Source organism: Hippopotamus amphibius, chromosome 7, assembly GCF_030028045.1.
Source record: "Hippopotamus amphibius kiboko isolate mHipAmp2 chromosome 7, mHipAmp2.hap2, whole genome shotgun sequence".
In the NCBI taxonomy this organism is placed as follows: Eukaryota; Metazoa; Chordata; class Mammalia; order Artiodactyla; family Hippopotamidae; genus Hippopotamus; species Hippopotamus amphibius.
Window position 1 is genome coordinate 141,174,836 of NC_080192.1, and position 18,470 is coordinate 141,193,305.

The window sequence follows — 18,470 nt, forward strand, 5'->3', positions numbered from 1 at the left end:
GGTATGTGATGCTAACTCTGGGTGCTTGGCATCAGAACTGTATTGCAGTGTACTCTGTTGAGGTGGAAAGAGTAGTAGATATACCCCATTATCTTTGTCCATTTACCATTTGATGGACTGTTGAATTGTTTCCACTTTGGGGCTATTATAAATAGTGAATAATGCTGCTATGAATATTTGCATACAAGTCTTTTGTGGTCATACTTCATTTCTATTGGGTAGATACCTGGGAGTGGAATTCTTAGTTGCGTGGTAAATTTATGTTTAACTTTTTAAGAAATTGCCAAACTGTTTCCTAAAGTGGCTGTGCCATTTTACATTCTCACCACCATATATGAGGCTCCAGTTTCTTCATGTTCTTGCCAGCAGTTGATATTTTCTGTCTTTTCTATTATTTCCATTCTGGTGGGTATAAAGTGGGATCTCATTGTGGTTTCAGTTTGAATTTCCCTAATAACTAGTGATAGTGAATGTCTTTTCATGTGCTTATTGACCACTCATATATCTTCTTTAGTGAAATATCTGTTCAAATTTTTGCCATTTAAAAAATTACTTGTTTTATTGTTCAATTGTAGGAGTGCTTTATATAGTCTAGATACTTTATCATATATATCACTTGTTAGTTTTTCTTTCCAACCTGTGATTGGTATTTTTGTTTTTTAAGAGGATTTTTTGAAGCCAGAAAATTTTTATTTTGATCAAATCTTATGTGTCAGTTTTTCATTTTGTCAGTTGTGTTTTTGGTATTAGAAGAAATCTTTGCCTAATCCAAGGTGATAAAGATTTTTCTCCTTTGTTTTGTCATAAGATTTTTATAGTTTTAACTCTTAAGTTTTGTCCTATGATCTATTTTGAGTTAATTAAAAATGTTCACATTTTTGTCTTTGAATATCCAATTATTCAAGCACCATTTATTGAAAAGGCTGTTCTTTCCACACTAAATTGCTCTGGCACCTTTGTTTAAAAAAAAAACAAAACTTCTGTTCCATTGATCTGTATGTCTGTCCTTATACCATACAGTACTGCCCTGATAACAGTAGTTTTGAGTTTTGAAATTGGAAAGTATAAGTCCTACTGCTTTGTTCTGTTGAAGATAGTTTTGGCTCTTCTGGGTTATTTGTATTTCCATATAAATTTTATTATCAATTTGTTAATTTCTGGAAAAAACTTGCTGGGATTGAGAGTTTGCCTTGATTTTGTTGGTCAGTTTGGAGAGAATTGCCATCTTTATAATATCATCTTTCTATCCAGGAACATGAGTATCTCTCCATTTATATATGTCTTTCCTTTTATCACTTAGCGTTAATAGCATTATACACGCACTCTCTCTCAATTTGGTAACCAGCCTTATGATGCCTTTTTGTCCTTTCCTTCCCTGTATCTCACCACCTTCCATGTTAAAATTACTCTGATTTTGGCTTTACTCTCTCAAGTAAGTGTTTAATTTTGTGTCAGTAATTATAGTTAATAAGCTTTTCTAGATTATTTGTCCCTTTTTCTTCTGTCTCACATAATTCTCTCACGAGGATTTATTCATTTTGTTAAACTGTATGCTTGAACAGTTCTTTCAGAAGTGGTTTGTTATCAGATTTCTAAGAATATGCATGATGTAGTACGTATTTATTTTGCTTTCTTATTGATTTTTTTAGACTGCCATATTCTAGGATCAAAATTATTTTGCTTCAAAATTTTGAAGACACAGCTCTGTTTTTTTGTATTCTTTGTTGGCCTGAGATGTTTGTTGACAATATGATTTATATTTTGTACATAAGGTACTTTTTGTCTTTGGAAACTTAGAATTTTTCTGTTGTATATTTGAGAGTTTAGAACTGACTGTCTTAGTTTCTCTCTGTTTCATTTGAGGTCGTTTCGATCTTAGATTTTTGACTTTATTCATTTCTAGATATTTTTATTTGCTATTTCTTTTTTTCCTTTTTCTTCTGATCTGTGTTCTCTTTTCCAGACTGCTTTTAGGTAAATGTTGAAGCTTTGCTAACTTTGCTGTTTTTCATCTCTGAATCGTTCAGTGTCTTCAGAGAAAGTTACTTTGCTCAGTTTTCTAGCTCTGTAATTTTTCTCTTATTAGTTGTATATTTAATGAAAAGTTTTAGATTTTTTTCCCATATCGTGTTGTTTGATTCATGTGACTTGTTACCCTTTCGAGAGTATTGATTTTTACATTTTTAAAGCTGCTCTTAGTTTGTCCTATTTAAGCATTTCCTTGAGTGTTAACTTTCTGTTTCTTGAATTGCTTTGCCTCTATTTCATGATACTGATTTTTCTCAAGTGCTGATTCTTGGTTTTGTTCTTTTTCCTATTTGTGGAAATCTTTTCTGTTAACATTGTTTGCTTTCAGGAGGGGTGAGACATGTTGTTGGGTGGAGTGTTACAGATACCTTTTCTTCTGAATTTGTGGTTTCTTTTGTTTCTCCAGGGAATCAGTAGCAACCTAGCTTGGTATCCTTTTTCTCTGGTCCCAATGCCACTGCTTTAGTCTGAGTGCAGGTAACACTGCCACTTGCTGTTGATTATGAACAGGATGATGGGGAAGGGAAGAAAAGGCCCTGTTCCAAATGTAGCTACGAATTACTCTTCCCAGTGGTATGGGACTTACTCCCTTTTCTTATATCTATTGAATCTGATATCTTAGGTTTTTCTAAACTGCTCTTGCCTTCTCAGTTCTCTTCTATGTGAGTTATGTGTAGTAATTAGTTTTGTTTTCAGAAAGTTGGGCTTTTTAAAAAAATTATGGATTCTTTTGTCATTCTCTCACCTTTCATGTTCCTCATTCTTATTCCATTTCTCTTTTAAAATGTTTCTATTTAAATAGATTCCTGTATTCTCCAAGAGAGAAAATGATACATTTTTGCATGTATTTTGTTCATGAGCAGGAAGAAGATACCCATATAGAAGTTTTATTTGATAATGGTTTTTCCATTCAAGATGTCCACATCTAAAATCAAAGGTTTCATAAAGTTTCACTCAGTTTGTTATACAATAATTTGTCTTTTTTAACAGCAGTAATAGTTTTTAGGTTTTGTTCTGCTAATGGTTTGGTTTTCTTTCTTTCTCAATTTCGTTCTTTCTTTTCATTAAAAAAATTTTTTTTTCCTTCGTTTTGTTTTCCAGCTCTTTTGTGCCTTTCAAGATGATAAGTATCTGTACATGGTGATGGAGTACATGCCTGGTGGGGATCTTGTCAACCTCATGAGTAACTATGACGTACCTGAAAAATGGGCCAAATTTTATACTGCTGAAGTTGTTCTTGCTTTGGATGCCATACACTCCATGGGTTTAATTCACAGAGATGTGAAGCCCGATAACATGCTCTTGGATAAACATGGACATCTAAAATTAGCAGATTTTGGCACGTGTATGAAGATGGATGAAGTAAGTAACACGCAAGTAAAAAAATGCTAGTTTTTTGAAAGACAGAAATAAAAGAACACTTCAAATCTGGACTTCTTAGTTTTAAACAAAGATAAATTTAGTTTTGCTAACTGTGTAATGACTCAAGGTAATAAAATATCCAGATCAAAACATACTTTGCTAATCATTCATCTAGTTATTGAGTACTTTGTAGATTTGGTAAATCCAAGAGAAATAAGAACTCAGATAACTAGTTATCAGATAAATAGTTATCTTCCTCATAGAATCTTGAAAAACATTTGCTACCAGTCAAAACTAGTTCATGTCTATAATGATCTAGGTGAAGAAGTAGGACACAAAATATGAAATAAGGTACATGGGTATTTCCGTCATCATTATTATTTTTGTATTTTTCCTTTGAAAAAAGAGGTAAGGTAGAAATTTACCGACTCCTACTGATCCCATCAGTATCAACCACATAGAATATATTTGGGGGCATCATCTATTGTTGTGCTTTACCTGTTGAACAGTTCATGTTATGATCAATAGGTTCAGCAGCATTAACCTCATAGCTAACTGTGGGGTTGGATTATTTTTGTTGCAAAATTTATATCCCTTGTCTTTTTCTCTATAAGTGTACTATAATTCCTGGCCATAATTCCAGATGGGGAGGGATCATGTTTTATTTCCTATATAGTCTTATTAATTATCTTGTCAAGATGTTTATTTTTAATTAAGCTGATTTTCTTTTCTCTTTACTTCTTAATGTATTTATGCCACCTGTGTGATATTCATCTTTATTGCTTGTCCTGCCATCATCAGTGATCTATGTTCTTCCAAGCTCAGCTCAGATTTTTACCTCATATAAGAAGTGCTCCCTGATAATCCTAACCTGACCCATCACTCTCTGACATAATGTCCATAATGTTGCTTATTTGTTAGAGTTTGTGCTATACTTCACAGGCCACTTTCGTCTATCTAGGATTGTATGCCCTGTCTACCCAGCTAAAACGTAACATCTCTTTGGTTCTTTGGTCTTCATAGAGTATTACTGTCTTTGTGTTCTGTATACATTAATCAGTGTTTAGTAGGTGGAGTATTTGTACCCAAAGCTCCCTCTTGTGGTGTTTATCATAATATAGTGAAGTAATTAACAGAGAAAATCATATTTAATGAAAATAAAGTATGAAATAATTTCCTAATAGAATGCTAAACTGTTAAATGTCTGTTATACATAACAAATGATGTTTATGTGCTGCACTTCTATGAGTGTATTCAGATTTTCATTGAGCCAAAAACCTTTGGGAGAATTCAGAGAAATCACTTCATATGTTTTTAGGATGGGTAAAGGTGGTTAAGGAGAGAAAGGTGTAGAGTGTGAGAGTAGAAGAACAGGACAGAATATAGTGTTTGACAAGATAATTTTATTAGCATGTAGGTGAACACTAAATTCAGTGATTTAAATATCTTAAATGGTCTCTTTATAAGGCAAAATAAAAAATGGTATATATAATTTTGTTTACTATTTTTAATTTAGGTATATAATTGAGTTAATTATGCTCTTTGGCTCATAGCTTATTGTCATTAGTAGTCTATACAAAGGCCTCATCTTTTTTTTTTTTTAATTATGTTTTCCCCCTTTCAGTTTTTGTCTTATTCTCTCTTTCCTTAATACACAACCGTTGTAATGTGTTTATAAGCTCTTACAGACTGTTAGTGTGTTGTACATATATATAAATAGTATAACGGATTGGTGTCATTTTGTTTACTTTTTTCACTCAACATTGTTTTATGTCTGTTCTTGATATATGTAAAGTAGCTCACTGCTTTTTAGTATTCCATAGTATCTCTTAATTTTACTTATTATTTGTGTTGGATTCCTAAGTCTCATCCAGCTCCTTGTTACCAACAGTACCATGTTGAACAACTTCATACATGTCTTGTGTCTGTCTATGCTGACAAGGGTTTTCTCTAAATATAAACCTAGAAGTGAGACTGCTATCTCAGAGAATACATAAAGTATCAATACTGCCTGGTCTCCAGAATGGCTGTAAATGTTATAATCTCTTGCTAATAGTGCGTGAGAGATCCTGTCTCCTCATATCCTCACTAACCCTTCCTTTTATTCACTCTCTAAATTTTAACCAATTCCATTGGTGTGTAAAGCAGTATCTTTTAAACTTTTTATTAATCTCAACAGTTGATGTCAAACCTTTCTCTGTGTACTTTGCAGTCTCTTTTGTGAATTACCTGTGTTGTGTATCTTTTGACCCTTTTAAAATTGGCGGTTTGTTGATGTGCAGGGATTCCTCACATAATTTAGACAGTGGTTTGGCAGATATCACTGATAATCATTTTCCAGGGTGCTACTCTGTATTTTTGTTTGAACAGAAATCCTTAATTTTGATGTAGTCAAATGTATATTTTTTTAATATTGAACTTTGAGAATGTTCTTTGTTTTACCTCAAACCTCCATTCCTCAAATAATATTAATAATGAGAGTAATTATGTGATGTTGAAGAACAAAGGAATTTTTAATTAAAACTATAGTATGTAGAATTCATAATTTTGTTATGTTAGTTGTTAATATGAATAGTGTTATTGCAAGTTTCAGGTTCCTCACTTTGTTTGCCTTTGATGATTATTATGGTCTTAGAGCCATTAGAAATGTTCACAGGTTTATTCTTGTTCATCTGTGTATCTATGGAAGGGATGGCAAACTAGAGCGCAGGGCCATATCTGGCCTGTGTCTTGGTTTTGTATAGTTTCTGTGCTAAAAATGTTTTTTTTTTTCAATTTTTAAAAGATTGTTTTAAAAAAGAAGATACGTGGTAGAGACCCTTATGTGTCTCATAAAGCCTAAAATATTTACTATCTGGCTCTTTTTACAGAAAAAGTTTTCCAACCCTTTATCTGTAATAAAGACAGATGCTCGAATTATTTTTTTTTTTTAGCTCTTCTGGCTTCATGTAAAACGTTATTCCATGAATAAAAGCAAAAATCAAATACAACTATAAAATTATAGCCTTATATAAGGACCAAAATTGTTACTATCACAAATAAGAGTAATGCTGTTTCATTAAGTCCTGTCATTGATAGATTACACAATTTTCTGGGTGTTATTCTTTTTCTCCCTGAAAGAAATATCTGGGTGTGAGTGAAAGTCACAGTTAGTATATTTATATCTAGATTATCTCAATGACAGCTAAGGAGTACTGCTATTTAAAATTACTTGCATTGATCAGACAAGTTGACTTCCCTCTGTGCCTGTCATTATGCATTTCATAGCAGCCTTTACCTCCTTTTAAGGCACATTTTACGTTAGTATTTTAAATTACTGAAAATAGTGCAATATTTTATCCATTAATATTCTAGTGTATACCATTGGATTAGATTGAAGCTATAAATTTCTAAAAGCTAACAGGTAAAATGTTAGTTTCTTCACCCTTCTACAAGTGATATCAATTTTTAAAATATAGGCATTTCTACTCACGTTTCTAAAAAATCCTATTTTCTGCAAAATTATATATTTAAAAGAACAGGTTTATGGGAGCGGTAGGAACAGACCATTCAAAAGCTATTCAGCTTTGTAACCAAAACCCAAATGAAAATAATAATTGGTGTCCAGGGAGATGATTGGAATAACAGGCAGCTTTGTACCTGTGGGTGCCGCAAAACACAAATGGAAGTGGAGTTCTAAACCATTTGGGCTGTCTTTCAGATAGGCACAAGAACCAGGACCTTCCACTAGCCAACAGTCTTATAAGACAAGGAAGGGATATGCCTCTCTGAGAAAGGAGCCTCTCATGCAAGTGCTCATTTTTAATTGTTAAAATGGACTGAATAGGCTGTTGACTATGTAGTAGTCAAACTGAAGGTTTCACTGCTTCTGATAATTAAGAATTCCACTTACAGTTTTACTTTTCCACCCTCACAGGAGGCATTTTGAATAGTTTCTTAGACCAACTCCAAGATTTGTGATTGACCAATTTTGTGTTTCCAGTAAATCTCTCGATCTTTGATATTTTGTCAGTTATAAAACACTCATGTATTTAGCAAACACACATTATCTGATCCATTCAAGATAAAGCACTTTTTTTTAAAAAAATTATTTATTTATTTATTGGCTGCATTGGGTCTTCACTGCTGCACATAGCTTTCTCTAGTTGCAGTGGGTGGGCGCTACTCTTCATTGTGGTGCGCAGGCTCCTCATTGCAATGGCTTCTCTTGCTGTGGAGCACGGGCTCTAGGCGCGTGGGCTTCAGTAGTTGTGGCACACGGGCTCTAGAACGCAGGCTCAGTAGTTGTGGCACACAGGCTTAGTTGCTCCGAGGCATGTGGGATCTTCCAGACCCAGGGCTTGAACCCATGTGCCCAGCATTGGCAGGCGGATTCTTAACCAGTGTGCCACCTAGGAAGTCCCAGATACTTTTGAAGAAGCTTTTGAAAATGCATACCTGTTTATGTTGCTCTCCAGCTTGAAACCCTTTAGTAAATTTCTGTCACCTACTGAATAAAGTCCAGACTTCTTAGCTAGTCGTCTGAAGCCTCTCATGGTGATATGATCCCTTACTACTTTTTCACCCTTATTCTGTATCATTTGACCTCTTGTACCTTGTGGTTCAGAGGTCTTAAATTACGTATAGTTTTTTTATACCATGGTATTTCATGATTCCTGGCCTTCATATATGCTGTTGAATACACTCTGCTTGGCAAATTCCTGCTCACACTTTGAAACTCAGTCCACAGTTTGCTTACCTTGTGAAGGCTTTTTAAGTTGGCTTCTATATCTTTTCAACATGTACCCTTTAGAGAGCATTTTCTCTTCTTTTTTTCCCCTCCCTTCCTTCCTCCCTTTTTCCCTTCCTTCCTCCCTTCTTCCTTTCCTTCCTTTCTCCCTTCCTTCCTCCCTCCCTTCTTCCCTCCCTCTTTCCCTCTCTGTCTCTAAGTTGTTGGACACTTATCTTATATTTTCTGTCCCAGCTCTGAAATCAACACTTCTCCAAGAAACTAATTCCTTTTCTTCAAGAATGGTATTTAAAAATCAATATTTGGGTGCTAGATGTACTCATTGCTTCTGGAGTGTCATTACTTCTAGGCCCTGCCAGTGGATGTGTGTATATTGTATGCACTATATCTACTGACATATGCACACACATGTTCGTATTTACTTCTGTACTTATCTGTATATAAAGTGTATTAAAAATTATGAGTTCATATGATACTTCTGATTTTAGTCCTGCAGCACAGGGTTCATTTTAGTTTTCCTCCTTTCTTTTTTGAGATTACTTTTTTGGATAGTGAGAAACCTGGCTCTCATTATCAACACTGCAGCTGCTTTCCAAAGTAACCTAGGTCAGTTCTTTTCCTCTCTACCCTCTTTGGTGTGGCTATGTTATTAATTTATGAAACAGGTCCATTTCTTACTGTTTGTATTCCATTTAGAGTTGTCCCACATCGGGTTGATTTTTTTTTTTTTTTTAATGGCTGTATTGGGTATTGCTGCTGCACGCGGTCTTTCTGTAGTTGCGGAGATCGGGGGCCTCTCTTTCGTTGTGGTACGCAGGCTCCTCACTGCCATGGCCTCTCCTGTTGCAGAGCATGGGCTCCAGGTGCACGGGCCTCAGCAGTTGTGGCACATGGGCTGAATAGTTGTGGTGCATGGGCTTAGTTGCTCCGTGGCATGTGGGATCTTCCCGGAGCAGGGATCGGACCCATGTCCCCTGCATTGGCAGGCAGACTTTCAACCACTGCGCCACCTAGGAAGCCCCGGGTTGATTTTTAATTATTATTTGCATATGTGAAGCATTCCTCTGGTTTAAGAGTCAGAACTATACAAATTGCATGCTCAGAGAAGGATCACCCCTTCCTTATCCCACCACCCCATTCCTGTACTTGCTTCTTCCTACCCTTTTCCCACTCACCCCCTGTAGGTAAACCAAACTCTTTAGTTTGTCGTTTATCCTTCCTGTATTTCTTTAGATTAGGGTCAGAGAGTTGTCATAAATGTAGATTTTATATATATATATATATATATATATATATGTAATTTGAGAGCTTCCCCATGAGATAGTTTTTAAATATCTTTCCCAAATGTTTATTTAAAAAAATTTTAACTCCCAGTATACTTACCAGAGATGGTGGTTAGAATATTAATTTTTTGAAAACAGAGTACCAATAGCATAGTTTACCTACTAAAAATTCTTTACTCCTACCAAAGTATTTATTCTACAAGTAATCAAATATTCAAACTGATCTCCATCTTATCTTTCCCAACTTCATCATTGTAAAACTTTACATTTAGCTGATTTAGACTTCACTGCATTTCTTGAACTTGTTTTATATAAAGTTGTTCTTGTTCCTTTGTTTTTGCTTTTTTTCTGTCTCAACTGCCATACCAACCCTCTTTCCTTTGAAGCCTAACTTGTCCACCAATTCTTTTTTGTGTCTTATCCTTTTCTCCCCTTCCTCCGAACCTTTGAATGCTAAGTAATTTTTCTTTTAGTGGCACTTTTGTGTCTGGCCAGGCTTTAGCTCTTAAGTCTCACAAGGTTCATTTTTTTGAAGTCTAATTTGTATGGATACATGTGAAATAAAGAGATTTTATTTACCCTAGTAAATCTCTATGAATTTTTCCTTCAGTAGAAGTCTAAAATGTAGGATGGTTAATGATAAAAATTAATTTTATATCCTGCCTTTTGTAGTCATGCACTGTCATCTTCGTTTTTTATCCTAATGACCCTTACAGAGTATTACCATTATAATTTGCTTAATTACTTCCAGATTTTTAAAATTAATTTATATTCAGACTAAAATGACCTCTGTTTGCTAAATACTTGGGAAAATAAAATCATTGAGTTATTTCTGCTGATTTGAGGAATGAAAAGATTGCTTTTGAAATTAATCTCCCATATTTAACATATATTTTATTGCATTTAATTAAAAGTACATAAATCATGTTTATAAAATACATTGAACTTGCTTTTTCCAAGGTGGTCATAGTACTTAGTGTTTTGGTAGTTACATAGCTTCCTTATAAGGAAGGTAGGTGACACACTTTTTAACTAGGCAAGTAAAGGAAATGAAGGGCATTTAAGTTAATCTATAAAAGTCTTTGCATGTTTGTACATAGTTGGAGGTAAACAGGTATTATTTAGCTCCACACTACGATATACTGTTGTGATTTTAATCTTGGAGCATATACACGTGGACAAACATACACACACATATGTGCTACAAAGTACACACATAGATAATATCTACAGTGGTTTTCGTCCTTGTCAGAAAGACATCAGATAGAGATTATCTTATTACCCACTGAAACTAAAAACAGAAAAGGGTGTTTTTATCATTTTGCCAAATACCTTGGTGCCAGAGCTCCACATTTCTAAACATGCATCTTGGAGGTGTAGCTTTCAAAATTTAGATCTTTTAAACATTTGATCTGTTTTCCCCCAGTTTTTTCTTGATATAAGAAGAACCATTTCTTTATCCAACCTCCAAAACTGGAACTTTTGTAATTTTAATTACTGTAGTTTCTTTGGAAATATCAAACCTTCCTTTCTCTAATGATTCTTTTCTTTTCCCCAGGTCAAGTGCCTTAAGACCACATTTTGTACTTCTCTTGTTAACTCCTTCATAGTGTAAGAAAAAGAAACAAAAGATGTTGATTTGCATGGAATTTCCATGGAGTTAACCACCTTTCCTTCTGTCATTGATGAAGCCTCCTGTATTTTAGAATTGGAAAATTATCCCTGATTTCCCATAATCCATACATTTTAATGCATTTCATAATGCATTTATATCCCCTGTCCTCCCAAAGCCATGTCAGCAATGAAGGTCTATTGGTAGCAATGTGTAGTCATTGTATATGTAATAATAAATGAATTAGTTGCACTTATGTGTATGTGTGTTTACATACATTTTATACACCTCTCCTCCCTCCCCGCGCTTCACCCAGACAGGCATGGTGCATTGTGATACAGCGGTTGGAACGCCTGATTATATATCACCTGAGGTCCTGAAATCACAAGGGGGTGATGGTTACTATGGGCGAGAATGTGATTGGTGGTCTGTGGGTGTTTTCCTTTTTGAGATGCTGGTGGGTAAGTAAATTGTTCTTTTTTCATAACACTTTAGTTCTAAGTCAAGAATGTGAGACTATAAAAAAATTAATTGCTTATGTTCTAGGGAAAAGGTAGTATTTCTGAAAACTTTGAATTAATAGTGTCTGATATGACAGATTATTGATTGGAAAATTAAAACCAAGCCTCATTCTAGCACAGTAATTGAATAGAATATGAAAGGAATTGAAAGTCTACTACTAGGAAATGTTCCTCCAATAGACCTTTTTGTATTAAGAAAATATTAGAACAAGAAGTAAGTTTACAGTTGCAATGGGCTTTCGTTCTTAGATTTTCTTAATCAGTAGTATTTGTTGTCAATATTTTAATTATAAGGCTGTTAGTATTTGTTCCAATAATAATAAGGAACTGAAAGTACTCTTAGTTTATGTAATTGTTATGTAACTAATTTTTGTACACTGTGTTTCTTGTATTTATTACTTGTATGTATATTTGGTTTGTATTCCAGTCAAATAAATCATAAATAAAGTTATTAACCATTTAACTATCAAGATAAATATACTTTATATAATAATATTTCCATCTCAGAAAACTCATAGGCAAGTTAAATAATTTATTTTACTCTGACCAAATCAACATTTGAAAGGCTCAGGTATTTCAGAACTTTTCTTTACATCATCGATTTCATTTTTAAGATTTCATATTCCTAAGTACCAGGGTCACAAAATATCTTCTGGCCAAGGAAGCCAGTGACTGACTCCCCTGGTTTCGGGATGAGGGAGATGTAGGAAAATTCTTTGAGGCAAATGTGTTAAAGCTAATAACATTATATAAAATGAATTTAGAATTGAAAATATAGTTTTAGAAGTTGGGAAATTTATTTTCTAGAAGACAACTCTAAATGAAATTGGTAGTAGAAATCTACAAAATCTCTTTAGTAATTGAGTATGATTATTGCTAAAAAAATCAGTACAAGTTTAAATAACAGTCATGGAACTTTTTTGTGGTTAAAGTTGCCTCCTCCCTTTTTAAAAAATTATTTATTTATTTATTTATTTATTTATTTATTTATTTATTTATTTATTTATGGCTGCCTTGGGTCTTCATTATGGCGAACGGGGGCTACTCTTCATCGTGGTGCCTTCTCTTTGAGGAGCATAGACTCTAGGCTTGCTTCACTAGTTGTGGCTCATGGGCTCTAAAGTACATGCTCAGTAGTAGTGGTGCACGGGCTTAGCTGCTCCGCGGCATGTGGGATCTTCCTAGACCAGGGCTTGAACCCCTATCCCCTGCACTGGCAGGCGGATTCTTAACCACTGTGCCACCAGGGAAGTCCCAAAGTGCCTTCTCTCGATGACCATATGTATATGTGTAGCAGTGATCTTGCTATGCTTAGTCTCATGTCCTACTATGACCTACTTTGTTTTGGGCCTTTGTCTTTATAGTGGGTCTCTTTGTACACACTGTATGTTCTCAGGAGCTATCTATTCTCTCCATCTCAGGGCCCTATCTGATGATTCATTAGGTGTGTCTTGTAATCTTTTGAAAGTAGAATATATTCCATCATTTGCCTAGACTCTCCCAGGGATTTAAAAAATAATATACTTTGGAGGAAGTCACCTGGCTCATTTGAAGAGACCTTTAAATTCCTGCAGTTTTCAGCCCTGAGAGCTGAATTTAAGAGTCTGAAGGGCACTAATCTGCAGTATTGTGAGCCTACTCTGGTGCTTGCTCATCGGGTTGGTTGACTGGACTTCATTTAAAGGAGTCTACCGCAGTTAAAAATTGCATTAGAAAAATCTTGAATTCAAAACTCTCCGCTGCCACCATTGGAAAACAAAAACTACCTGAGCATGCCTTTTTGGCTGATTTGGGGAAGTTGGTTTGTACTAAGGTGACTTGTCTTTGAGGCATACTGGCAGGGCCTTTAACTCTTGTGGCTTTAGATGAGTACTGGCCAAAATGATGCCATGAACTTTTTCTGTCTTTACACTTGCTTCCGTGCCTCTTTATCACAGTCATCAGTCAGCAGAAACACTACATCGGGAGACTGTTTCTGCTGTTTTCAACTCTAGCTGTGTGTCATCTTAGGCAAATCACATGTCATCTGTGTGGGCCTGGCTTCCTCATATGTAAAATACTAGGGCTGATCTAACTCTTAGAGCTGCACTGTCCAGTCTATGATGGTGAAGGTGGTTTATGTCTGCGCCGTTTAGTATGGTAGGCTCCTGCCACATTGAGCATTTGAAGGATGGCTAGTGTGACTAGGAACTGAATTTTTCTTTTTGTTTAATTTTAATTAATTTGACTTTAAAGTGCTAGTTGTAGCTAGTGACTACTGTATTGTGTAACACAAAAGGCTGATTTAGCTTAAGCATTAGAAGACTCTAATTGATCTGACCCCACCTAGTAATATTTTAAATTATCCAGTAAATTGTTTTTTTCCCCATTATGTATTTCAAAACCCAACAAATTCTACAGTTAGTATTGACTTTATTTTTCTCTTAAAAGTTAATGGTTCATTGTTATGGTTATAATTTAAATATATTCTTGGTGTGTGCCTGTTTGTTTTGACTGAGATTCCTGGCCCGTAGACCTTTTGTTCTTCCGTGCATGTGACAAATGTAAACTGAATTTATTTAATATTAGGTGAAAAATGTTTAATTTGCATTCTCTGTTACACTCTATCTTTTTTCTTGGAACTTTAGGGGATACTCCATTTTATGCAGATTCACTTGTAGGAACATACAGCAAAATTATGGATCATAAAAACTCACTATGTTTTCCTGAAGATGCAGAAATTTCTAAACATGCGAAGAATCTCATCTGTGCCTTCTTAACAGATAGGTAATATACATTGAATTTCTTTGTAGCAAATCCTTTTAACTTTTAGAATTGTAGAAATGAAAGCATACCTAACTCTTATTTACATATAAAATCAATCTTTCTTTTTATTCAAATTGCATTTAATTCTGGTTTAGCCTTTTCCTCCTGCTAAGCCTGGTGTTGGGTTACCCTTGTCATTTTGTATGTGCAGCCCAGTGGTAATCTAGCTCTCATCTTAACCCTCATATCTAAAAAGGAAAAAAAAAATAGAACTTGGTAAAATAATGCATTTGAGAGGAATAAAACTTCCGTATTATTCATATTTTATCCCCTAATGTGATTAAGCCATGTTGCTCTTGATTGTACAACTTTTGAGAGAAGAACATGTTTGTGCAGATAAATACTCAGAAGTTAATAATCTTAAAAACTATCTGTGTTTGACTGGAGAGTGCCTCCTTCCCAACCTTTTTTAATTTGCATTTGAATATGAGCAAGTCCATTCTGGAAACTCTGTATTTCTTAAAACAAACTAGACAAACATTCTTGTGAAAACCTGCCTTTAAAAGAGAAGTTAGAAAGCTATTTGAAGTTTCTTCCTTGCCCTCGCTATCCTATTCTTTTCTGGCTTCCCATTTTAAATTTGTGATAGGAGTCATCCTATCAAAGGACCAACACATATGGGTGCTTCTGCCGCAGTCCAGACTTACCTCACTAGCTTTATAATTTTAGAGAAATTATTTTACTTTTTGGGGAAATAATTTTATTCATTCTTAAAATGATGGAATCAGATTAGATGGTAACTAAGGGCATTTCTTGCTCTAAGATGCTGTGATTCCTCAGCACACTTCATTGCTTGTTAGCTAGTTGCTGTTACAGCCAGTTCTGCGGTGACTATCCTCATACATTTATCTTTGCATACCTTCTGTAGGATGAAATCTTAGAGGTGGAATTCTGGGAGATGCATTTTAAAATTGACCTACTTGAGTTGCAGATTTGACCCCCAGAGAAGTCACATCAGGGTGTATTTCCATTATTAGTAATTGTTTTTTTCTTGTCAAACTAAGTATTATGAATTATTTCTTTTTCCATACAAAGCAAGGAAATTATATTTTTTCCTCTTTGGACAGCTTAATCATTTTTATATATTTATCAATTATTTGTTAAATCAACAAACTGATTGTTAATTATATAATTAATGAATAATGCATGGTGATAAACTCAAAATAAATTCTGTATAATGTTTGATTTGAGGACTAGATGGAGTTGATGGGAATGACCATAATTTGTGCTAAAAGGTAAAATGTAAAACAGGATACAACATATGCTAATGAAAGGAGTACCATTCATGAAAGATTCACCTTAGCAGTGTATTGGGGGTGGGGGGGGGTTTGCAGTCTAGGGAATGATTGTGGGTGTAGAAAAGATAGTTTGAAAAGAAGTTAATGTTATCGGTGTGGCTAAGAACACTTCCTTCTAAACTTTACAGGTTTTCTTGTTTATATTAAACATAGCTCCAGGGGCATATGAAAAATGCTTTTTATTTCCATACAGTCTTCATTGAAGACTCAGAAGGTCAGAGAATGAAATTATTAGTAGCATTTTAATATAAATGTAATATATATTTATATTTAACAATTTATATTTAATATAGATGTATATATATCCAGAGTAAATATGGATAGCTTCAAATACAATATGTGATTTCTTTTTAAGAAAGAGGGAGGATTTTTTAAAATAATATTTTTATTAGAGAGGTTTTAAAAAACCCTTCTGTGCCAAAAGTTTAATCTCCATCCGTTTTTTGCTCAGAAGTTGGTCATATGGTTTTGGCACACGCAGGTGATTTTTTTAATTGAAAATATCATACTTTCATTTGACACAAAGTACAGGTGGAAACATATTCCCCTTTCCATGGCATTTACTGTCTAGAGAGATCATATACTATAAAATTAGATGGCTTGTTTTTGAGCAGCATTTAAGCTGAAGCTTTTAATGAAGATATCTCAGTCATTTCTGATCCTTATTTTGATCCTTGTTGAGATAAGAGTTAATATTTTTATATTTTTATAATGTTACTCTTTATAATACAATTTTTAACTGCATTGTTTAGGGAGGTGCGACTTGGAAGAAATGGGGTAGAAGAAATCAAACAACACTCTTTCTTTAAGAATGATCAGTGGAATTGGGATAACATAAGAGAGAGTAAGTCAGTAAATTTAAATATTTCCATTTCATCACATTTTAAATCTCATAAATTGATTCCTCTTCTGAATTAACAAGCATGTCTGGTACACTTAATGCTAACTAATTTTTAAATTGAGAGGTTTCATTTCAGTTTGTTCTGAAGCAGTATTTATAACTAAATTAATATTACCTCTGTATCTTAGCCAACTAATATGTCTTTATTTTCCAGTGCTTTTATGATAAACGTAGGTTTCTTAATTTGTCAAGCTAAGTTTTATGGACCTCAATAATTTTCAGAATTGGGGAAATGTAATTCTTTAATTCAGATGTTTGAATTAATAAATCAGTAATTAGTTACTTACGGAGAATATACTCTGGTGAATACTAGGGTTAGCATAGTAATTCATTTAAACTTCATGTATATTTAACAATAATTCATTTAAAGAGTAAGAAATATTTCTGCTTAAAGAATATAGAAAACCAAAGACTAAAGAATGTTTATGCAAGTTATTGCTGCTTGTAATCTTAATACCTAGAATAATACCATAGTGCTTTCCTTGTTTGATTGGTTTATCTATATTTAAAACCAATCTAATATAATAATAAAACATAAAATTGCAGTTCTTTGAAATGATAAAATAGAAAATCTGTTACTAAAATGTTCTATAGTAAATCATAATAATGTAGTATTGTTAATCAGATGTCAATATATAATGTGTTAATATAACATGTTACTAATATATAATTACTAACATAAAACGGGTGGTTTATATATTTTTAAATCATATACATTATTAAATGGTTCCTTTTCTTTTAATAGCGGCAGCTCCTGTGGTACCTGAGCTCAGCAGTGACATAGACAGCAGCAATTTTGATGACATTGAAGATGATAAAGGAGATGTAGAAACCTTCCCAATTCCTAAAGCTTTTGTGGGAAATCAGCTGCCTTTTATAGGATTTACTTACTATAGAGAAAATTTGTATGTGATTTGTTTGTTACATTTTTATTGTTTTCAGCATCTAGCTATAAAAAGTTGTCTTACTTTGAGACTCTGAATTATAGAAGATAAAGTGTTAATTTGTTTTAAACTGAGTTTTTTTCAAAGAATATTATATGATATTCATTTATAAATGAATGTAGGGCAATGTTCTGTATTCTTTGGGGGATATAGAGTAAGACCGAACACCTGTTTTTGAAGGAGCTTGTCAGCTAATAAGGGATATAGGAGAATTACATAGTCATAATGAAGGGTAGAATGTGTTATTTGTCTTGAAAGGTACCAAAAAGATCTCAGGTGGTTCAGAAGAAAAATAAAAGTCACATCTCTTTGGTACAAGGGTAGGAGGAAGTCAGGTAGGACCTCAGGGAAGAGGTAGCATTTTCATCAAGTCTAAAGATAAAAGGGTTTTCAGTGGCTGAGTTGTAGGGAGGTTAGATGAGTGTGGTGGGGAGGTGAATAGTGGAAGCAAAAGTTTGGAATGTAAACATACATTGGGAGCAGAGTAGTATAGTCCAGTAGGGTTCAAACATAGGGTATATATCACTGTATTGTGACCATTTGGAGGACTTAATGGGACTGTGATTTTCTTGCTCTAATCCCTCCATCTAGCGCAGAGCCTGGCACAAGATCATTCAATAAATATTGGCCAACTGGAAAGAGTATTGGGTATAAGATTAGAAAACAGATTAGAGTTGGAATTTAGGGGAAGCGTAGTGCAACAGTTGACTGTTGTGTGCTGTGCTAAGGGACTTGACTTTGACAGGTAGTGAAGAGCTGCTGAAAACTGTTAAGTAGTTGAATGAAGTGTTAGAGACGTATGAGAAATTTTGGTACTTCCATGTATGTAATGGTTGGGGTGATCAACCATTGCGGTTTGCCCAGGACTGAGGGGTTTTTTTTCTTGGGATGTAGTGTGGGACTTCCATGCTAAAACCAGGAAAATCCCAGGCAACCCAGAATGAATTGTTCATCCTGCTAAGGATAGCATTCTGAAAACTATTGCAA

At 34.2% G+C, this 18,470-nt stretch overlaps 1 protein-coding gene across 1 annotated transcript in view; it reads left to right on the forward strand.

Annotated features, from left to right (window-relative positions):
• ROCK2 (Rho associated coiled-coil containing protein kinase 2) overlaps positions 1 to 18,470 on the forward strand; it is a 137,448-nt gene that overhangs the window by 78,926 nt on the left and 40,052 nt on the right. The window contains exons 5-9 of the mRNA XM_057741062.1: positions 3,130 to 3,390; positions 11,331 to 11,475; positions 14,163 to 14,301; positions 16,391 to 16,482; positions 17,285 to 17,444. Coding sequence (XP_057597045.1) covers positions 3,130 to 3,390; positions 11,331 to 11,475; positions 14,163 to 14,301; positions 16,391 to 16,482; positions 17,285 to 17,444 — 797 coding nt within the window. The remainder of the gene's footprint in view (positions 1 to 3,129; positions 3,391 to 11,330; positions 11,476 to 14,162; positions 14,302 to 16,390; positions 16,483 to 17,284; positions 17,445 to 18,470) is intronic.